The 22,710-nt window shown below is 34.9% G+C and overlaps 5 protein-coding genes and 1 non-coding gene across 7 annotated transcripts; 2 read left to right on the top strand and 4 right to left on the bottom strand.

Annotated features, from left to right (window-relative positions):
* Window positions 1-311: 311 nt before the first annotated feature.
* LOC140038778 (glycolipid transfer protein 1-like) lies at window positions 312-3,535 on the bottom strand. Its single transcript, XM_072084051.1, has 5 exons — window positions 3,418-3,535; window positions 2,981-3,036; window positions 2,161-2,291; window positions 1,458-1,725; window positions 312-347 (listed from the first exon to the last, which is right to left on the bottom strand). Exons 1-5 carry the CDS (start codon window positions 3,533-3,535, stop codon window positions 312-314), a joined length of 609 nt encoding a protein of 202 aa, XP_071940152.1.
* A 999-nt stretch (window positions 3,536-4,534) lies between these two features.
* LOC140038610 (uncharacterized) lies at window positions 4,535-5,890 on the bottom strand. The gene is made up of 2 exons (XM_072083988.1): window positions 5,582-5,890; window positions 4,535-4,867 (listed from the first exon to the last, which is right to left on the bottom strand). Exons 1-2 carry the CDS (start codon window positions 5,720-5,722, stop codon window positions 4,643-4,645), a joined length of 366 nt encoding a protein of 121 aa, XP_071940089.1. The 5' UTR covers window positions 5,723-5,890; the 3' UTR covers window positions 4,535-4,642.
* Window positions 5,891-6,759: 869 nt separating this feature from the next.
* TRNAQ-UUG (transfer RNA glutamine (anticodon UUG)) lies at window positions 6,760-6,831 on the bottom strand. The gene has a single exon. It is a non-coding gene; the product is annotated as a tRNA-Gln (tRNA).
* Window positions 6,832-7,832: 1,001 nt separating this feature from the next.
* On the bottom strand, window positions 7,833-13,621 carry LOC113734306 (uncharacterized). 2 transcript variants are annotated; one of them, XM_072084530.1, is made up of 7 exons: window positions 13,401-13,537; window positions 13,191-13,320; window positions 10,682-11,621; window positions 9,716-10,615; window positions 9,126-9,428; window positions 8,449-8,705; window positions 7,833-8,362 (listed from the first exon to the last, which is right to left on the bottom strand). In XM_072084530.1, the coding sequence occupies exons 2-7, from the start codon at window positions 13,235-13,237 to the stop codon at window positions 8,164-8,166; spliced, it is 2,646 nt and encodes an 881-aa protein (XP_071940631.1). In that variant the 5' UTR covers window positions 13,238-13,320; window positions 13,401-13,537; the 3' UTR covers window positions 7,833-8,163. The 2 variants fall into 2 exon arrangements, with proteins under 2 accessions (XP_071940631.1, XP_071940630.1); XM_072084529.1 differs by having other exon boundaries at window positions 7,929-8,362; window positions 13,465-13,621.
* A 3,050-nt stretch (window positions 13,622-16,671) lies between these two features.
* LOC113733785 (putative protein phosphatase 2C-like protein 44) lies at window positions 16,672-18,950 on the top strand. The gene is made up of 5 exons (XM_027259962.2): window positions 16,672-16,752; window positions 17,144-17,446; window positions 17,793-18,085; window positions 18,423-18,522; window positions 18,671-18,950. The coding sequence occupies exons 1-5, from the start codon at window positions 16,720-16,722 to the stop codon at window positions 18,806-18,808; spliced, it is 867 nt and encodes a 288-aa protein (XP_027115763.2). The 5' UTR covers window positions 16,672-16,719; the 3' UTR covers window positions 18,809-18,950.
* A 943-nt stretch (window positions 18,951-19,893) lies between these two features.
* LOC113735389 (uncharacterized) lies at window positions 19,894-21,331 on the top strand. The gene is made up of 5 exons (XM_027262400.1): window positions 19,894-19,990; window positions 20,091-20,252; window positions 20,773-20,898; window positions 21,022-21,108; window positions 21,264-21,331. Exons 1-5 carry the CDS (start codon window positions 19,894-19,896, stop codon window positions 21,329-21,331), a joined length of 540 nt encoding a protein of 179 aa, XP_027118201.1.
* Window positions 21,332-22,710: the final 1,379 nt, after the last annotated feature.

Here is a 22,710-nt window from a genome sequence, read left to right as displayed (position 1 = left end):
CGAGGAACAAGATGAAGAGCAAGATTCCTGCCAATGATAAATTATATATTAACCCAGAAATACAAGCTTCAGAGGTTGGAATTGTCTAAACAAGAAACCATAAGAAGTACCATGACAAGGATAGAAGACAGGAATAAAGTAAGAAAAGTGTAGACATGAGAACGAAGCAAGAGAATTAAGGCTGCATTGCCATCAGAGAAGGAAAGAAAGGGAAAAAAATAAGAAGAGTGTAGACATGATAATGAAGCAAGAAAAATAAAGCTGCATTGCCATCAGAGAAGCAAATCATATCATGGGGATAGGTTCCGATTTTACAAAGATTTCATACTGTCCAATCCAACACTTGCCTGCAAAACAAAGAACATGCATAAAATGAAATTTGATATTTTTCAATTTTTTGTCATAAAGAAACTCACATACACTGGTCATGGAAACGCAAAAATGAGTTCAGATCAATTTCAGAGATTAAAAATGAGCAGGGAAGACTTGTGCAGAATCACAAGTACCCCTTTTTGACTCCATTTTAGCTTAGGTAGATACGTGTGTATTTTGAATATATGATCCTAAGGATGATTACATCCTTAAGCATGGCAAGTTCCTATCGTTGGTATAAAGAGGATGACACTTTACGGCCTTCTAACTCCATTTAGACAAGGCAAGGAGTTGCCAAAGCTCAAACTAATATGTGGGTAAATCTTGAATGGAATTTGCTTCTTCCTTCCTTGGTTCCCCAACTTAAATTTTGCCTTGGAAAAAATATTAATTTCTCTAAATATTTTTAGAATATTATTAAATTTGTTGATATTCAAATTTTAGTTTCCTTTTAAATGCTTTATATTAGATATTATCTTCTGGGAATTTTGTGTATTATCTCCAAAGATATCCCACTATTAAACATGTATTATGATTAGCATTTGTAACTAATTGGCTATTTCATTTGGTAAATTAAAATTTGCAATATGTTCATATTGATAGATTCTTTTCCTTATGTAGGGTGACAAGAAAGAGAATATAGAATCTTAAGTTACAATGCAAATTTAACATACTAATGCATATTTTAATTCAATACTGAGTACACGATTTTCGTACTATGTTTTGTGGACTTGATTTTATGGCTGTTTTTTTAAAATTGTCATCGTAATGAAGAACTTGTTGTTAGACAATTTTGGCTTATTATATTTTGGATTAAATTGCTAGTGGATATTGAGTGATTAAGCCAAAGAAACAGGAAAAAAAATTAATTCGGAATTCATTATTTTCAAAATTACACTCATTAAAATTTTTTTTAATTTACTGCCACTATTTCATCCGCGATGTAACAGTCCTCGCTCTGCCACTAGGATTATGTTTATAGTTACGGCTTTCACTTGGCAATTCCAATGTGTAAAATTTTCAATCGTATCTAGTAAAGTAGTAATTCAAAACAAAGGGTTCCAGAAGATTGAAGGTTCTCTTACCAAAAACTTGTGGATCTCTCTAAGAATTGGTGAAAAAGTTGTGCAAAATTTTTCCATATCACCGTAGATGTTCTCTGAGTTTCCTAGCACCTCCATGAACTTTTTCCTATCTGGAACAAGCTTCAGAGCTACCGTAAAACTTGAACTAGCCAGCCAGCCATGCCATTTTTTCAAGGTCTTGCTGTAGGAATCATTGCAAACTTGTGCAGTTGACCAATCTTGATTCCGTGCTAGATTTTGAAAGAGCTCCACTAAGAAATCCATGGCTCTGCAACAGTATAAAAATTCCTACATATTAAAACAGACATCGACAAGAAAGAAATAAATGGTAACACAATTGCAGCAGTGGCAGATGCAGGTTTCTTTGAAGGGTTACGAACCATAATCGATGCTGAGATTGATTACAACCATGTGGTTCATTCTTTCTTCTACTTAGTTTGAAAAAAGCTACAGAAAGAGATATGGAAGCCTAAAACTTTGTTCCTTCTACTCTCCTCCTGTTACTCAAAGCAACTAATATGCTCGACCTGCTTTTTCCATTTCATCCAAAAATTGGTTTTTAACTATATGTGAGACAAGACTGCTTGTCCCTAATCCTTCATTATTAGCTGCAGCAGTTGTCTAGAATTTGTTAAATGGCTTTGCAAGTTCGGAACAGAATGCAATATGTATATAATAAGCGTCTGGAAATACTAGCAAGAACCTTGTCAACCAAAGAAGGCCATTGGTACAGCTGGATGAAGCCTTGGCAGATTTTGTTTCAACTTCTGATTGTACTATGCTGTACAAGTAGTTGTATCTAGATGTATTGGAAGAATATTTTGATTCCAACCTCTGCAAGTAAAATAGCATATAAGAAATCAAGTTCAAGTTTTTGAAAAACAAGCACGATCAGAGAAGTGAACCAATTTAATGTATCGGATGATTCGTGTATAGTAGGGGAACAGAAGTGTTGCCTTATCTGGCGATGTGCATATATGTTTACACTAGTCTCTGGATCTATGTAACCATTAGGTCCATTTTAGATCCCATGGAGACAATCAACTTCCAATCTGTGAACCTTCCAATATTCTGACCAAAAATTCCCTCTTAGACTATGCTGCATTCTTGGTTAAGCTTACTGCTTCTTTAAACATGAACAACTTTCTAAATGTAAAGGCAAGCCAAGTTTGTCCTCTGTTCATAGTTTGTATCAGACAGCTAGTACAAATTTGTTAAATTGAACAGTTCAGGGATGATTTCTTAGGGCTCTAACTATTGGCCATGGAAGGCCCTATACCAACTGGCAAACAAGCCTGACTTATGACTGCTCTCATAATACTTCACCCTAGAATGCCATAGCTTTGAATCTCATGTCATTATGCTTTATCATCATCCTAGCAAAGTGCATTCCTCATCAGCATTTACTCAATTTTTTGTTGCATGATATGAGATAAAATAATATCAATCCTCTGTATTCGACAGAAACAATTCATCTCAAGCATGTTCGGCATTAATTAAATTAACCAAAGAGGATGTCTTACCGATATATTACCACTGACATCAGATTTCACCACAGTCATTGCAGCTCCAAATTTATCTGGCATCAGAAATGAAAAGCCGTAGGGGATGAAACCGAATCGTGATACAGAAGATATTGCAATAAAAGGGGAAGGAAAGAGCATTCAGAGTTGAGATGAACATGAAACAAAAGAGCAGAGTTTAGGAAGCTGAATTGGGCTGACATGAGACAATGATTGAATTCTATGTCAATCCTATCTGCTAAAAGGGCTCTTCTGTGTCATTAAGCCCATTTATGGAAGAAAAATTGTATTGGACTAACAGACAATCAAGGCAGATAAAAAAGAAATTTAAAGCTACAATTTCTGATGCCGCAACTATTTGCGAAAATTCAAACCAAGAGAAACTTGAATCCAAAATCTCAAAAAAGAGAAAAAAAAAATCAGCTGTGAAGATGAACCTAAAATAGGCAAAATGAGTCTGCAGACATCCAGGAAAGGCTTGGTAAGCAATTCCCCTTGTTCAGACTTCAAATGGTTCATTTGTTCCAGAGCTGGGGTAAATGGAGTTCCATCCATTTTCTCAATATTCTGCACATCACATTCAGAAAATTCATATAAAAACAATATAAACAAGCAAAATCGTAACTGCGTGAAGATAAAGAAATGGCATAAACCACATGACAAGTTCAAATGTCCATGAATGACACACAGAATGGACAAAGAAATGTAAAACCGTATCATGATTTGCTCGTAAAATGAAGACAGGAATAAGACTCCGAAAAAAACGGGTTTCAAGCTTTCGAATACATGTATAAATGCAGAAAATTGACCATAATTATAAAGAAACGAAGATGAAGAAATGCAATCTTATAGTTATAATTTGAAGAAGGCAATCTTATCAACCACTAAGAAAACAGGATTCAAGGTTTCAAATACATATGTGAATGCAGAAAAATTACCATAATTATAAAGAAACGAAGATGAACAAATGCAATCTTACAATTATAGTTTGAAGATGGCAAAGATGAGGAACCTGAAATTAATGGGATTTCTTGAGAGAATTTGATTTAAAGAATCTGTACTGTGTATATTGAACATCATTTATATGTGTACAAAGCTCATGACAATTGTTAATTCGGAACTAATTAATTGTTTTTTGAAAAAATTGAATGCAAAAAAAAAAAAATTAATGAGTGGTTGTCACGTTAACAGTTTTTCAAAATACCCGCGGATTCAGTGGTCTAATAGAATAGAATGAAGAATATGTTTCCGTGTGAGCGCCCACACCGGTTTATATGCACCATTATGTCAATGAACAAGCGAACTAAGTACATCCCATTTCATGATTTCATTTTTTAACGTCAATTGATCCACTACTATTTCATCTCCATTTGGAGGAAAATAGGAGGATACTAAGCACAAAGACTTTCTCATGCCATAGCAGTTTTTTGTTTCTCTGTTCTTCTTTTTTTTTCCTATTTCTTGAAGAAAAGACAGGGACATTTAAATAGATAATTGAGACAAATACGATTGGATTTTGGTGTGACTAGGTGCGATTATTGTATACTTTCAAAATTTGACGTACACTCGAGGTTCATTTTATTTCAACATCTGGATATCAGATTTTTGGCCATAGGATTTGATCTCAGTCACAGAACAAAACTGTCTGGTGTATTACATTTTTCAGAAGGCTTTGGGAGGGTATTTGACTGCATTCTTCACAATCTTCTTGGTGGCAGCATCACCTAGATCAATGCCACAGATATCAGCCAACCTGATCAGGTACAGCAGCACATCAGACAACTCTTCTCCCAGATGCTCTTTATCAGATTCTTCCCAATTTGGCAAGCCCTTGCCAACCTCACCTCTCCATTGGAATATCTCTGATAGCTCTCCTACTTCACCAACCTGCAAAAGACAAAGGGTTATTCAGGGAAATCTAGCACTTGTGCCACAGACAAGTTGAACCATCTGCATTGATTCAGCATAAATTGTAAGCTACTTTTGATGAAGGTGTTTCCCCAATATGCTGGAATAAATGAGAAGCATCTTGTATGAATCAAGATTTGTGGTTATTGGCTCATACACGTCTTAAAAGTTCCTGTTTGGATCTTCTTTTTCTTCTGAAGGAATGATGCTGTCAAAATTTGAACTTCGACTTTCTGCACTACGTTAACAAAGATCTAAAAAGTAAAAATTAGGCTGAGCCAATATACCCATCCGGCCAAAATTGTGGCTGTTTCCCAGGCAGAAGCACCAAACTCACGCAATCTTATACTTGGTTCTCCAAAATGACTAGGTATGATTGATAACTTCTGAGAATGCAATATGTGATGAGCAAAAGGAAAGGATTTGACTCAATCAGTTAACAACAATTAGAACTACTTGAGTTGTCCATAACCACCTAAAATCCAATTATTCAGGTTTGCCTATATGAAATTGGTCATTCTTTGTGAATGATGGATTCCGAATTGCTGCTTCTGAGATTGGAATTGAGAAACAAAATCAAGCCAAACATTAAAAATTGAAGTACCAAATGGTCCACAACATGCCAAAATATCACCATTTAAAGTACTCAAGAAAGGCAACTACTGTCATTGAGCTTAAAGAAAGTAGAATTACCATGGCAAGAAGTAAATTCCTGGGACTATGGTACCTTTCCCAGTCTCTAGCCTGGGCAAATTCTTCAAGCTTCTTGGACAAGTCCTTCAGACTAATTTCCATTTCTTTCTGTTCCACTACTTTTTCGTCTTCTCCGCCCATTCCTCAACCAGTTCCTCAAAGCCTGCTCCGCAGTGGAAGAAGGATGCACTCTCCCGTATATAAAAGCAAGAAAGTTGTTCGAAGTGGGCTTAAAAAGTTCTTTCAGCTATCTTTTGCTCGAAATGTTACTTTAATTTTTGCACATGAGATTCTCACACCATAGAACCCATGCAAAATGGCCATTTTACCTAGCTTATAAGGCCAACAACAGAATATTCTATTTCTTTTCAGGATCCATCTAATCAAGATTTCTTTTCTAATTTAGACTGCGAATAGAATAGATGCGTGGAGCAGCACTGTTTACATTGAACGGGGTCAACCGTGTTTTCTTGCCATTCCTTGTTATTCGCTAGCAGTACCTATCTCGTAGGTGAATTGGTCGGTTCTTTAATTCCTTTTGTCCATGTTCTTCTTACCATGCATCTTTTGCCGAAGTTATTTTATGATGATGGACCAAAGGCATTGGGTTCCCTGCAATTGTAAGTATTGCACTATGAATTGTTCTTTTATATATATATATATATATATATATATATATATATATATATATATATATGTGTGTGTGTGTGTGTGTTGTGTGTACGTAGACACACACATTATTATACGATTTACAATTATAGAAGTTTTAGATTTCAAAGAGAAGTAAATTAATTTAGGGTCTAGTTATCATTTCAACCTAACTAATAGTAATAGTTAAAATTCGTAATTTGTAGTTGTGAAAATTAATTATACTTATAAATATTATCAACAAGTAAAAATTTTTCAAGATAGTATGGACTTATTTTTCAAGAACTTGAATTATGTAAATTAAGATAGTAAACGAATATGTAATTGTATTTATGTTATGTATTTTTTTTATTATTGAGTTGTCTTGTGATGAAAAGGGAATATGTGATTTATGCAATTCATTTTCACGTTTCAACTAAGAAATGCTATTTCGGGACAAGAATTGGCAAAAAGGGCAAACAGAAAAAAGGAAAAAAATCATTTTCAAATTTCAACCAAGAAGTGCTAGTTCCATAAAAGAAGAAGTTAGAAGGTCCCACCGGGAGTCGAACCCAGGTCGCTGGATTCAAAGTCCAGAGTGCTAACCACTACACCATGGAACCTAGGCAGTCAACCTGTTTGTGTCACAGTTTCCAAGAATCCCTTTTATAATAAAGATTACGTACACAAATTGGATTACTTCTATTTGGATTGTGATTTTCTGAAAAGAAAAAAAATTTTACGCTTTCCTTAAACATATTTCTCAATTTTTTTTTACCTCACGTGTATCAAATCGTTACAATACATTTTTCTACAAAAACTCCTAAAAATAGCAATCCAAATGGAGCTTCTACACTGAATTTGTAAAATATACTTGGAAATCTTATTAAATATTTACAATTAAGAGTAGGATAAGTTAAAACACTCATTTCCTTTATGAATAAGTTAAAATACTCCTAAAGTAAAAGATTCTCAAGTATCTAATCGGCAACTGAATGCTAGTCTTCTGTTATTTTATTAACTCTTTCTTAGCTTATCACAAGGAATTTTTTTTCTCAAAAAATAGGCAAGAGCCGAGAGATAGAGGAATCTAAATACCTGATGTTTTGGAATATTCACTCATGTTTAGCAAACACTTCTTCAATTTTGGAAATCTGCAAGTTGTGAAGGAAAGAAAGATTCTTGATTATCACGGATTAGAATAGAACTTTTGCTAATTCTCTCGTTTAACGCCCAATAAATACATTATCATATTTGGTAATGGGAATACCTTTTGTATAATCTTATCTAAGCCTTTTCAGACATTCTCCTTATCATTGATCCCCAAAAGGGAATTGTCAATTTCTTGAGGCCCCTTTCGGCTATTCCAAGCATAAAGCTCAAAATTTTCTTTAATCTGGATTAGTCAAGAGAACATTAGCACCGTCATTACTAATTTAATGCATATTATACACAAATAATCTGCAAACTTCATATTTAACGAAAACTTGAAGGTCATTTTGTTTTTAAATACTTCATCCCATCAAAAGTTGGAGAGAGCACCAAACAGCAGAGAAACAATTAATATCATCATCCAACTTTAGCTAGCCTAATTGACCATTTTCTGGCTATAGAGGATCCCAAATTCCCAATTACAAATGTGCAACTCAATTTCAAAAGAGATGTATACCAAATCAAAGCATGATATCTAAATCGTATGCGCTAAATAACACTAAAAAGATTGCCACAGAAAAGCTCTAATTACGGTTGAGACATTGTAGGAGTGGTGGTAATATCATGTTCTTGATAACCCTGTACTACAAAATTTTACCTGCATCTAAACTGTACTATGGAAACTGTACTATGGAAATTCAGTTGCTCATCAGTTACTCTTGATCCCAAAAAGTTTTAACTTGTCGAGAACGTGAACATCTTTAAAATCAAGAACCTAGTAAGGATACTCTTAATCATCCATCTCAATAGAAGTCTGCAAGATCAGTAAGCCCAACTTTATGTACTACATCCTCCCCCAGTTCTTGCAGCAGCTTTTGCACCACAGTCTTTACATGCTTTCTTTCCTCCGGATGGCTCCATAGAATTTGAAGGATATCCGGAGGGAAGACACTTGCAGGCTGAGCTAGCAATGTTTGACCATCTATTGCAACTGCATTCAGTCTTAGGTATCCAAAAGAAGGATAATGATTAGGCAACATGCGTGTCACTTGAATACAAATAATAACTTTATATGCATATAAAATCACCTGTTTAGGATCTTTAACATGTTTGGCCACTCTGCAAGCTTGAAGTGTATATCCATGATGCCTGGGCTTCTCATACGGACAAACCTGGTTTTCCCAAGAGAATTGCACACTTGAATAATCTTGCTTCCTTTTACACTCTGGTTGTACAAAACTCTTACAGCCGTCGTTCTTGGTGCATCAATTCGAGATATTTGTAATCGCTTCCCCAGTACATCAAGAGAATGTTTTGCAAGAGCTATTTCTTTGCCATCTTCTGTCTGGAAAATTACAATTCAAGTGTGTATGATCAGATGATAATGGAAGATCAAATCAAGAGCCAATTTGACATACATTGCAGTTTGTCTCCAAATTCATATTTAAGTTATAAAATTGCATCTCAGAGAGATGAATGATTTGTAGTCTTTGCAATTAGATAGTAGTCAAAAGCAATTTCTACCATGATATTCCTATGAAACCTTTCAAGGATGCACGTTTACAAGTACGTTAACATACACTCAAATGTAGAGAGAGAGAGAGAGAGAGAGAGAGAGAGAGAGAGAGATGCAGCAGACTTTGCCAAGCTCTATCTCTATTAATATGGTGCAGTATTGTAAACATAACAGATTCAATTAGATGAATAGCTATTTATCAGATGCTATATGCCCAATGACAAACTACAAGTGGACAGGAATACTCGCCTCAAATTCCACAAAAGCTACAGAATCAAGTGCACCTAAGAAGAAGCCAGTAACTTTGCTCCCACAGGATGTCAGAGCTGCAATTACATCATCTGAGCTAATGTCGCAGGTCAACTGTGTTATCTTGATAGTCCTCGTTGGATTCTTCACCAAGCCTGCAGGGACATCTGGGTCACCAATCAAACTAGGGATGGAGGTTCTGTATGATTTGTCTTCCGCAGAAGCAGCAGCTTCCACAGTGACATTCCGATTTGTCACCATTATGTCAGTTTCTTCAAGAGCATTTCGCAACCCTTCTCTTGTCTGTTGTGATAAGGAAATTGGTAATTAATAGTAAGGCAATGACAGGACTAAAGCTGTTTTTTCACATCCCCCTATTGCAGGTATAAGGACTCATAAATGGCGATTCACCAAAAAACAAATTGTTCCCATGCTCAGTGGAATAAGTAATTTACCACCAATGCAGCTAATCTCTTCAGAAACATTCTATTTCATTTTGCTATGAATTCTTCTAGGCATTTATCCATATTGCACCCACCTTTTGAACTAATGCAGATGAAAAAAAATTACTAAAGGAAATGACCACTCACCTTAAAATAGATGGTAGCAGACCTATAGAAATCCTCTTCAGAGGACCAAATTTCAACCTTCAAGATATCACCACAATGCTGGAAGGCCTTAACTATATTATTCTCTTGCACATCTGTTGACAGGAACTTCACTACTGCCTTGTTTTGACCTAGCTCTTCCATTACCAAGAATTTATTCTGTATTTCCTTTAACTCCTTTTTGTCCATCAGAACAGCAAATTGTGTATGTCCTCTTTGCTTGCTGCAACCTGTACTATTTCCTGCATCATCCTGAGTCCTTGAACCTACAGGTAGTACCATAAGTGGGTCGTCATTCTTGCTTGTTCTATGATCAGCATGGCAATCTGATGACATCTTTCTTTCTTTCTTGTCACAATTGTTGAAACTAGCCAGTGACTGAAACCCCAATTGGCTCTTCTGACTATTTTCATCTGTCTTACAAGAAGAAACATTATCCTTTTGTCTTAAAATGGATGGCTCTCCTGCAAGCCCCTTGATCCTCTCAACTAATTCCTTTATCTCAGATCTTGTGGTATCATTCTTCCGTGCAGGCACTTCTAAATGCTCAAAGAGAGTGCGCATAGAAATATCTTTCTTTTTGTTGGTAATGAACTCTGATACTCGGTTATTCACTCTTTTCGTGCCTCCAAAACCCATAAAGTTCCCAGAACCAGTGAACGATTCAGCCATATTGGGAATAACAGTTTGTGTCACGCTGGATCCAATCATTTCCCCTTCAGGTCTTTGATTTTCAGATCCACCAGAAACCAACTTATTTGTACGAAAATCCTGGCATTTATTAATGGATTTACTTGGCAGTAGAATATCAGAAGAGAACAGACTCTCAAGCTGTGAATTGCTATCTTTTGTATGACTAAGAAGTATGCTAGAGAGTGATGCCTGAGGACTCTCAACTTGTGAATTGCTATCTTTTCCGTGACTAAGAAGTATGCTAGAGAGTGATGCCTTAGATTCCAATTTTCCATTCTTGGCATCAACTTGTGAATTGCTATCTTTTCCATGACTAAGAAGTGTGCTAGAGAGTGATGCCTTAGATTCCAATTTTCCATTCTTGGCATCAGCAACTGATGCATCATCTTTAAACTTCTTAAAGATATCTGCTAGGCTGCCGACCTTCTGTGAATTATCAGGTAAAGTAGACTTCGGACTGATTTCAACACTCGAATTTGGAGATGGGACACAACTCATTGTTTTATTCTCTTGCCACTTGTGACAGCCAGTCGAATTCATTTTATCATGTTCAAAGTGAGACAACTTCTCAGAACTTGAAACATGACCATTATCTGAAGTTTCAGACATGTTTGAGACTGATTCTTTAGGTTGTATGCATAGGCTATCCAACTCAAGCTGTGAATTATCTGTAACAGCATTCGGTTGAACCATGCTCTCAGAATTGTATTTCATACTTAAGCGAACGTCAACTTTTTCTGATGCATCTGTCTGACTTGCATGAATGTCTAATCCAGAATTTGTACACTGAACAGTAGATGTTGTTTGAAGCTCACATGAACCAGAAGTTTTATGCATATTAGTAGCATCTGAGGCTGTTGGTTCAACTATCAAAGCAGAAGAAGCATCCACTGCTGCCGCTGTTGTAGAATGTCCAAAACTTACATCTTTATCCTGAGGTTGTAGCACCTGGTCTGTGTTGACTACAGAGCCAGAATGGTCATGAACTAGAGAATGATAGGTCACGAATGCAGAAGATGCAGTCTCTTCTGCAGTAGCTGAAGCATCAATAACGTAGTGATTATCCGATACAGGAGTTCTGAGTATCTTATCTTTTATGTTGCAAAGAATTGCTTTCACAGTGTGCCATGATCCACCCACCTCATTTTGAATATGGCTTGCCTTGGGAAAGACTCCTTGATTTGTTTCCATGTACCTACAAGTTCAAAGTACTGGAGTTCAGAAAACAAAAGAAATTAATATGAAAGGCTGCTACTGTTGTAGAGAATAGAACAAATAAAAAGGAAAGAGAAAGCTACAAGCTGTATAGAGAGAAATGCACGACCCGAACCCGCACATCCAACCCAGAACAGAAAAAGAAAATAGAAGAATTGCAAAAGAGAAAAATAAATTTCCTTATCCTGATGCACATCCCTGAATAAGTATTACAAGCTGAACCAACTTCAATGGAAATATTACAAACAAATTACACTTGAACAATTATTTATTCAGTTGTTCCCAGAGGAAAACTACAATAACGTCAACCTATCTAATTCAACAAAGGCCATTATTAATCCACAAAGGTTCAATTACAACACCTAATGGTCAGATTCCAGTAGGATCATTTAAGGGCTTTAAACACGTTACCCATTTACATGATCAACTACTGGAAAGAGCTTAATCTGGGGGGAAAAAAAAAGGAATAAATTGACACAACCGTGCTGTGCCCATACTTGAATTTCTTATATCCTGTGAACAACAATATATTTGTAAAAGTAAATGGAGGAGATGTCAATCCAAGTATAACAAGGTCTATACTATAACAACGCCCTAGAACCTACTTCAGAAGATTGTGTATCCAGTACATTTTCTCATCCTTGCATGTGCACACAACTATACATTTAAGCCATGATGAAAGGAAACCTGAAGGAGTGGAGACATAGCTAAGAGAAGGGGAGAGATGAGGCAAAACCAGACTTTCATTGATCTTCAGATATGGAAGGTAAATACACCTCGAGGGTATTTACTAGGGCCAAGCAATTAGAATCAGACAACTAATATAAGAACTCCACATTGAACTGAATAAATCACAGGAGGAAATGCCTTGTTGCTGCTCAAGTTCAAATCCATTTTAGTACATCTCACCCTTAGGAATATGTGAGAGTTTGACGTCCATTCTATATCAACATCGAAACATAAGCAACTGCTACCTCCACCTCTGTTATCCATGTCCTTGGCTAAAACCAGGGATAAGGCTACATTTGCACAATAGAGTCCCTCGGAGTACAGAAGCAATTTCCATAAGAAACAAATCACGCAATTCCAGAAAAGACCATGTACATAAATCCTCCGTGGCTAAATCATCATTCTATCGCAATTTCTCTAACTTACACTTCAATGGTTATCACGCTTAGCCACCGATTTTGAAGTTTGCTAAAACACGACAGTGTTCACCATCAATTAATGTTATTCTTCCTAGCCCCATCCCAAACATCAGTAGCCTCAACGAAATAATGGCAATAAGTGTTCTCCTTTCCATCATTGATATTCTAGCACTTTTCAATTGGTAGGAAAGACTTATAATCGTTAAAGTCTATCGACATGGAGAAATCAGAAAAGCATAATTATGTTCTCACATATGCATAAACATTTCCTCACAAGTACCACAATTTCAGTCCAATTAGCACAAGTGAGAAGAAGTAAAAGAACAAGAAATTATCCCTTCTTTGTTTTCAGCCAAGATGAAATATAAACAGTTGATTGGTACTAAACAAGAACACTTTACCTCTTTACAAAAGACTCTGCAGCCACAGCCCTTTCTTCCCTTGGCATAAACGTTTTCTTCAATTTTGATGACTTCCCAAGCTCAATATCAGAAGATTGGGAAGAGAACCATCTTATGGGTTTTGGAAATCCTGCAATATTTTCAAGAATCCCATTAAAATGGTGAAATAAAAAGAGACAAAAAAAAATATAATCTTGGCAGCATTATTACGTGGAAATGGAGAGAAAATACAATAAAGAAGACATATTTCCAGATGGGTTTTCGTTTTGGATACCGTATCTGTCAATTTTTAAGACTGATTTCGGTCGAAGAAGATGAGAGAGCGCCATTGTTTTGCTCTCTGTTCAATGGAACCAAAGAGGGTTTTAGTTGGGTTTTAGAGGAAATTAGAAGAACAAATAATAATAAAAAATTGTTCATTTTAATCTTTTTTCCCCCTCATTTTGCGAAAAGAACCGAAGTCAATTCGGCGATTCCTGGCAATAAGAATTTAAAATAATAATCATTTTTAAAAAAAAAAGAACAGAAGTCGATTTCTTCGCAAAAATGAAAAATTAAAGTTTTCATTAGGTCTAAAAACAAACGTTAATATTAGTATTGGTTTAGTATTGAAGTTAATATATAATCAATCATCACAGGTGGATTTAGTATAGGCAATACAAGCTAATGAGTCTGTTAAACTCCTCAATTTGCCAATCAAGTAACCTGCAATATTTTGTTTTAGTTATTCTATTTTTTAATGAGTAGCCAATGAACACTCTATAGTACACCTAAATCACATTTAATCTATAATATAAATTCACGCATTAATAATTATTGGGTAAATCTTGTATACACTAACAGTGTATACATTTGCAGGTCTGCCACATATACAAAATTTGATGTTTAAATTCAAATTTAGATGATGTGACGTTCATCTAATCCCGTTAGTGTATACACAGATAGTGTATAAAAGATTAATCCATAATTATTACCCTATATTTATATTTCAAAATATGAACACTCGTTCGACTCTTAATTATTATGGGCTTCTTAAAATTTTAGAATTTTTAATTAACCACACCGTTAAAAGTTGTCATTAGCTAATGGTATAAATGCAAATGGAAAATGAAAAGTGATGGCCACATTTAAGTGTGGAATTTTAAGTAAGCAGGAGGTCCTTTAGCTGTCATTCTTTAAAGTTCAATACATTAGGTCATATGCAATGTATTCTTCAACTGTCAAGAAACACCCAAAGAAGCTAATTATTCAATGAACAAAAATTTTTTTTTTGCTAATAGTGTATAAATAATCTTTTAGCTGTAGGTATAGAGGGGAATTAACTGCAAGCGAAAGCACCCCATGCTGGTACAAGTTATTAAAATACAAGGCCTTGGTATTTTTTTTAGTATAACATTCTTTTTTGGGTGGTGAAAAAATAGACCTTGGTATTGTATAAGTGAAATGAGGCCACCTTTGACTCCTATAGAATCTTAAGGTTAATTCTTTTTTTCATTTATTCTCAACTTTCTAGAAATCTTATTGAGAGCTTATTTTTCTAAAAAGGAGAATTTTCTCTCCAAAATTTATACAGGCTAACAGAATGTAGCCATGACATTTTCAGGCTTGTAAAACCAAGTCATGACCTTTGAGTCACTTTCTCATAGACTATCTTCATATGTACTATTGAAAACAAAAAATTTGGTCTATGCGAACTTTTTCATAATCTTCATGCTCACTATTTGTGTCAACACAAATTGGTTTGATTGGTAAGAACGGATCACTTCCTCACAAAAGATTGTGTGCGCCCTATAATCCTGAAGCATGCCCTAATCCGTGGTGATGATTGGAAACGAATCCATCCAAACATTTTTTTTTACCAAAAAAAAAAAATATTGCTCAGTATTCATTAGTGGCACACTCGCTTGTATCGTAGTGATAATTGAGTCGAGTCGAGCTCGCATGGTGCACTACTCGAGTTCGAGTTCGTCGAGATCTTGAGTTAAACTCGAGTTCGAGTTCGATTTTATTTTGCATTATTCAAACTCATGCTTATGGAGCCCAATCGAGCCTAATCAAGATTAAAAAGTATAAATTTATATTTTATATAATTTTAAACAAGAGACAAAATAGACATTTCATACTATAAATAAAAAAAATTTTAAAAAAACATATATATGTGAAACTCGATTGAGCTCAACAAGCTTTCGACCTTTACATATTAAACTTGAATTCGACTCATCAAGTAGCTTTAGCTGCTCAAACTCCAATTCGAATTCGATTAATACGAATTTGAGTTCGAGTTTTGACCGAGCAATCTTGCGAGCTATTCGATTAAACTCGACTCGTTTGCATCCCTACTCTGGGGTATTTGGAAGTACACATCTGAAGATGTATTTTTTTCCAAACCATTTTTTTTTCTTGTTTTTGGCTAACCGTTTTGTTTCTTGTTTAAGAATCTACTCATCCCCTGAAAAGGATGAAAATTAATCTGGACCTCTATAGTACTGGGCTTGGTAAAGAACTCGAGTCATTAATAGGAGTCATCAAAGGCCTATCTCCTTCTTGCTGACGGTTTTTACTAATTATTACTAGTATTAAGTACAAAACTTGCACAGCATGCATGATTAATGCAAATTTCTACTCATATTAACTTACCAAGATTGTTAGCTGTGCATTTATATCAAAAACTCCAATTCAACAGCATTAGATGTGTATCTATTAATTCCAATTTGGGAGGGGCTAAATCTACACCCCTCTATGTAAGTGTTTCAAAAAGTTTAACAAAATAAAGGTGGTAAATCATATATAATAGGAAAGAGAAACGAAATTAAAGCAGCTTTAGAGAAAGATAAATTTTGAAACGAAATAAACAAGAAAAAAAATTTGTATATAAAACTTACATAAAGATCAGTGTGTGAATTTTTTGCCTTTAGAAAACATATTATTACAAAAAAAAAATTTATTTAATAAATGCTAAGGGCATCAATGTCTAACAAATGCATAGGGTGTGGATTTAGTCCTTCCCTTCAAAGTTTTCTCAGAAAAAAATATTTGATAAAAATAGAAGAATTTTTTTAACTGGTGCCTATTTTTAATAACTTAGTATGCCTAAATTAAATTAAATTTACCAGATGAATACATATATCCACATTTATTGTTCCCTTTGTATTTAGACACTTTTCCAAATTGATTTCATCTTCACAAAAAATCATCCACCACCCCATGGCACCCCTCCAACACTAAAATGGCAACTAACCATTGAGTTCAGTAGTGCATTAAATTTGTCTACTGATATCAAATCTCATAAAATGCTTACATTAAAAGTTCCTCAAATTTTTATCTCTAAAACCATAATGAAGCTAATCAGCACTGGCTGTAGCTGGCAGTCCTATACAATAGTAATACTATTTCATTTCCCAGGGACCCGCGTTTCTTTACCAGCCTTTTGAAATTTTTACTGTTTTATCTTCTTATTATCATCATCTTATTCATTCAAAATTGGAGTTCTTCAGAACTTTCCGTTACCATTTACACTCACAACAGAAACATGGGGCTGTTAGATCTTCATCTCAAGCTCAAGGTAACCATCCCTCTTATTTATACTCCCAGAACTGTGTGAACAAAATTCTGAGTTCTTGATTTCTCCAAATTCTTGATCAATGGATTCTTGGGAAAGTAACAACTCCTCTTTTGATGGTGTAACATCCATCCAAAAAAAAAACAATTTTTTTTCCAAACCATAACTGGGAACGTCCATCAATTAGAATAGCTCAATTGAAGTAAAAACCAATTCCTTTTAGTGATCATCTTCCATCATTTACTCATACATTTGTATACAGATTGATTCATTACCCAATGGTTCTTGGTTTGTGTTATGCTAGTACAGGAAATGACTGCTTCAATGTGTATTGCATACATGGAAAATTATTATTGTTACTTTGTGTGGCATATTAATTCCTGAATTTGGACAGACATTTAGGCTGAGGAGACTTCTAATGGGAGGTGAGGGAGATGACAAAGGAAAGACAGCAAGCGGAGGAAAAAGGCCCTCATGGATGATGCCTGCAGTATCACATGGATATCATGTAGCGGAAGATCGGTCATTTGTTGCAGCACTGAGTAGAGGTTTGGAGTTGGAACCTGACAAAGTTGTTGTACAAAGAGAAGAGATTCAAGAGAATGAATTGTGGTTCTTTGGAGTTTTTGATGCACGAATTGGTGATGGAGTCAGCAAGTACATTCAGGCACATTTGTTTGACAAGAAGGTGAAGGAGGTAAACTATGGTAGTAATTATTTTTCGAAATTTTTGTTGATTTTTTGCATGTGTAGTTTTCTTGTGAGGAAATGAGGGAAATGAAGTTGTATTTTACCTCTTCCCTTAAGAGGATGAACAAAAAAAAAAACAAAGGAAAAAAAAGGGGATTGTGAATTCATAATCCATCCAGTCTAAGTTCATTAATCATAAGTTTATCATCCCACAAGTAAGACCCTTAATTGTGAAAAGAATGGGTTTTGATTGAAGTACAAATTGATTGAAACAAAGAACATTTTATCGGTTAGTTGTCAGTTTGTTATTTTACTTTGAATCAAATTTTACATTAGAAATCTATTTGCTGCAGTCCCACATGAGGAAGAAGACAGAGGACGCCATAAAAAGGGCTCATTTGAATGTTAGAGCAAAGATCAGAGAAGCAGAGAAGGTAGAGGATGCATGGAAAGTGAGTTCAGCAACGGCAATTGTAATCAATGGGGAAAAGCTTGTCATAGCTAACATGGGGGAGTATAAAGCAGTTTTGTGTAGAGATGGCAAGGCTTATCAAATCAACAGAGAAAAACAAGGAGGGATTAGAAGACGTTGGTCGCGAAAATTTATCCCAGGCATGAATCTTCAGTTGAGAAATTCACTTTCTTTGCTGGACAAGTAGTGCTGTCAATTTTGCACCTAGACAGCAGCTGATCTAGGCTGCCATCACCATGCTGCTCTAGTTTTAACTGTCAAAGCTATCATCATATATAACTACGATTGTTCGAGAAATGAGGAATTGCAAATCACAAATGTGGCATGCTTTCAATAAGATTTTAGTTTGATGTCCTGTCTTTACCAACACACTTAATCCAGCTTATATTGTGTTTTACCAAATCATATGCTCTGGGATCAAATTAGGCATAGGCTGACATATTCCAATCACTTCAGGTGCTATTCACAGGGTTAAAGCGCGATTAATAGGCCGAGTTTCTGGCAATGCAAGAGCAAATAAATCTTATAAATGCTCAGAACTCGTGGTGGTATCTGAAAGAGTAGAGTCTGATACGGAATTTCTAATCTTGGCGAGCATCGGCATATGGGAGGTAATTAGAAAGCTAATTCCCTTCATTGAGATAACTTTTTGATAGAACTTGTTTCTTAGCTAATTGATTTCTTTTGTTTTTCTCCCCATGCTAGACCTGTTTTCAGTGAATTATTGATGATATCATTCTTTCTACCATCCGTGAACAGGTGATGAAGCATCAGGAGGCTGTTAACCTTATCAGGCATATAGAAGATCCACAGGAAGCTGCTGATTGCTTAGCAAAAGAGGCTGTAACAAGAATGAGCAGAAGCAACATTTCTTGCTTGATCATTCGTTTCGATTGACATTGCTGCTCTTCTATTACAGAAACACCATTTCCATCATGACAAACTGCAGAGAATCCGAAATTAGAGAACTGATTTGCGACGTCCGAGTAGTCATAATACTTTTGTTTCTTGTACTCGTTGAGGCAAACTGTAAAGATGATTGAAGTGCCAAACAACTTTTTTCAGCAGACAGACATTCTCAACAGCTCCTGATGGATTAATTAAATAGGCCAAGATTCAAACTTTCAAATCTTTTCCTTAGTTCCTTGCTTTTGGTTTGATTCTGAAGAAAAATTTTAGACCAACTACAAAGATGACTGCATTTTTGTTGTCCTGGTACAGCTGCAGCTGCCCATCTTAAGTATGTAACTGAGATACAAACATTAAACTTTCCTTGATAAGATAATTCAATAGGTTGCATCAGTGGGATTAGAGGCAAGGACCTCATGTTAATTAATGTAAAATGAAAGACTGAAATCAACGTTTTTAAAGCCATTTTGAAGGTTAATAATTTATTGTAATCCATGATAGTACGAGAAAACGTATAACCCTTAATCACATGAAAGCTTTACCAACGGATGACAAGATTGGCAAAACATTCCCAGAGCTAAAAAAAAAGAAAAAAAGATTGCAGTACTACTTTTCGATTGAAAAATTGCTCTATTCTCCCATAATTTACTGTAATTGATGATAAAGATTAATCGAAAAAATAAGCATATAAGAAACAATTAAACTGATTTAACTAGTTCATTATCTTGATTCCGAATTCAAATTGATTAGAGGTTTGAACAAAATTAACCTATCTACAAGGCGAGTTTAATGTTAAGAGTATCTTATACTGTTAAGAGTAAAATCAGCCACGTCCAACTCCCATTGGAGACTAGGAGTTACAAACTTAAACTTCCAAAAAAAAAAAACCCAAACGGTATAAAAAATTTAAAAACTATAAACACTTCCACCAACAAATCTACCAAGTCCAAATAACAATTCAAGATTCTGATATGGATAAATGTAGTCACTAAAATTTGAGCTATAAATAATTAGGCATATTTTTCTTCTTTCATCTCATCACAAATCTGGTTGTTAGAAAACCATTTTGAAACATGGCTTCTTTTCATACGCATGCAATCTTCATTAGTGCAATCGTTCTTATTCTACAGCCTTGGTGTGCTGCAAGAAACATATTTTCACCAATCTTTGGTATGTTAGAGATGAACCCTTTATCATATTTGTCATATATTTTGAACGATATCAAGCGTCTACATTTCTGTTGGTGTTTCTTGATTTTATACTTGTACAGATGCTCTATGCGATAAGATGGAATGTGGAAAGGGTACTTGCAAACGTTCACAAAACAGCACTCTTGGTTTTGTATGTGAATGTGATGATGGTTGGAAGCAAGCAAGTCTACCTCTATTTCATGTTGATGATCTCAAGTTTCTGCCTTGTGTGGTTCCCAACTGTGAGTTTCCGTCCAATCTTTTTTTTTTTTTTGGTTCAAAAAAAAGCAAATTTAAGGCTTTTTAAGCTTGCTTATTTATTCACAAGATATATGGTAAAGGGCTTCATAAACTAATATAATTAAGCTTGAGGGATTGGCTGAATAGATTTGTTAAATTCAGTGGCATGCAAAAAATAAAAATGCAAACGAAAATAAATGGTGACTAGAAAATGCAGCTTAACTGGTAAAATGCTTACTATACTTGATTTTTTTTGCTTTTTTAACTCATTCTGATATGGATTTTTTCTTTTTCTTTTTTTTTTTCACTAGGTACCCTGAACTCGACCTGTTTAGAATCACAATTTCCTCTTCCTCCACAAACAGAGAAGCCCTCTACATCAGCCTTCGACCGTAATTGCAATTTCAACTTTCCCTCTTTTTTTATTTTTTTAGCAACACTTTCTACTGCCTTACTAAATTAGTGATTGGATTATTATTCACAAGTTAAATTACCTTTTTGTTTTGGGGGGCTTTCTTTTAGCGTGCCATTGGATTGATTGTGGAGGCGGGACATGCAATAGGACCTCTTTCTTCAAGTATAGCTGTGAATGTGAAGAGGGTTACTACAATCTACACAACCACACTGGACTTCCCTGCTATAATGACTGTAAGAATATACTCCAAAGTCCAAAATGCTCTTAATAATACATATCTATACTCAAGACAGTGGATGTTCTGACTCTTTTTTGGGAGAAACTTTTGGGTTGTCAACTATTGTAATTTTGTTTAGGTGCACTAGGAAATAACTGTTCGAAGCTTGGAAATGAGTTACCAGATTCCTCCCAGCAGAGTTCAGCTGCCACATGTAGAGACAAAGGTGAGACTATTTGTGGTTAAAAGATTATTTGGAGTATTTACACCATAGGAGAAGAAGTTCAAATATAAAATTTGTTTATTTTGACCATGCTTGTGTTTTTTTAACCCTTTTAAGTATCATTTGATTCATGCAACGTTTCTATTTGCCCCTCACAGGAGATGCTAAGTGGTTGATTATCAGTACGCTATTTTCTGTTCTTGGAATAGTTGGGGTAGTCATATGATTATGACAACAATCGAATAGCTAAGATTTTATGTACTATATAGCCTTCTATAGGATGGGATGATTTTTGTTTAGTCTTTTGTTGTTGTCATTTCCATGTACTTCAGTTTCAAGTAGCATCTTTAGGAAGCTGCATAAACTTCAGTTTCTTTTAGTCTTTTGTTGTTGAATATGTTTTCTTCTCTTTAAAGAGATTTGTTGCTTAAGGTGCAGCATGCAAAGTACAGAGTTCTCAAAAATAAAGATCTCAATTCATCTAGAGGTTTGGGTTCCAATGTATATCGGTATGAAAGGAAATTACATGCATCTCGCATCTAGTGTCTTGCCAAAAATTAAAAAAAATAAAAATCCTCTATCTAATTTCCTATGATACCTTTCGTTATATTATAATTTGCCCTTCACAAACATTCTATTTTAACTCCTTTTTGGTTTCCACAAGTTCTAATAACTAATAGCAGGGCATTCTTGACCTTGAGTTCTAATAACTAATAGCATGATAAAAATACAAAATATAGTAAGTTAAAACAACACTATATAATTAAAAAAACAAAAATTCATTAAAAATTCTATTTGTTTCTCACATTTTGCCTTTTTCAGTCGTTTTATTTTATTTTTTACCCTATTATTAGTTATTGAAATTAAAAAAATGAAGGATTAAAATAAGATATTTGTGAAGGATCAATGACAATATAATTAAAAGGAGGACAAGTCATCCTTTGTGATTCAGGAATTAAGCAGGTAATACCATATCTAACATATCATTTTTCCCCTTTCAATTTACACCCAATAGCAGTCCTCCATTATCATAACTAGCTATTGAGGCACACTCAATACGTGTGCAACTTGTCAAAAAATATTTTTAATTGAAAGAATCACAAAAATAGTACAAGTGAATATAACTATTTTATATAATATGTAATAAAAAGTGTATCATACAAAAACATGTATAATTGGAAGTAAAAAAGCCGCTAGCAAGGGAGAACGTGAGAATTGAAGGGATGTAATTTTGATTGACTAGGATTTGTGTGCCAGTTGATAATAGAGATAACAATTAATGGATAATAGAAATAAGAATTAATGAATAATAGAAATAAAAGTGAATTTAAAAACAAACTAAGTTCACACACCAAGTTAACACCTACACAGGCTTATTTTCGTCGAGATATCACTCCATTTTGCAATACTACCACCATCATCACCGTTAAGCCCACATCGGAGAGTTCTCTCATGAAATAAACCATGTACTGGAAATTACAACCAAAAGGACTCGGGATCTTTTTTATAGATACTTCTCACGTAATATCTTCAATGCTATGCTTAATGAATCCTCAACCACAGTGAACAAAATTCCATCGGCTAATAGACTGGCTGCTCAATTAA

Source organism: Coffea arabica, chromosome 3e (genome assembly GCF_036785885.1).
Source record: "Coffea arabica cultivar ET-39 chromosome 3e, Coffea Arabica ET-39 HiFi, whole genome shotgun sequence".
NCBI lineage: Eukaryota > Viridiplantae > Streptophyta > Magnoliopsida > Gentianales > Rubiaceae > Coffea > Coffea arabica.
Note: the sequence above shows the minus strand (reverse complement) of the source record. Positions and strands in the feature narration are given on the sequence as shown.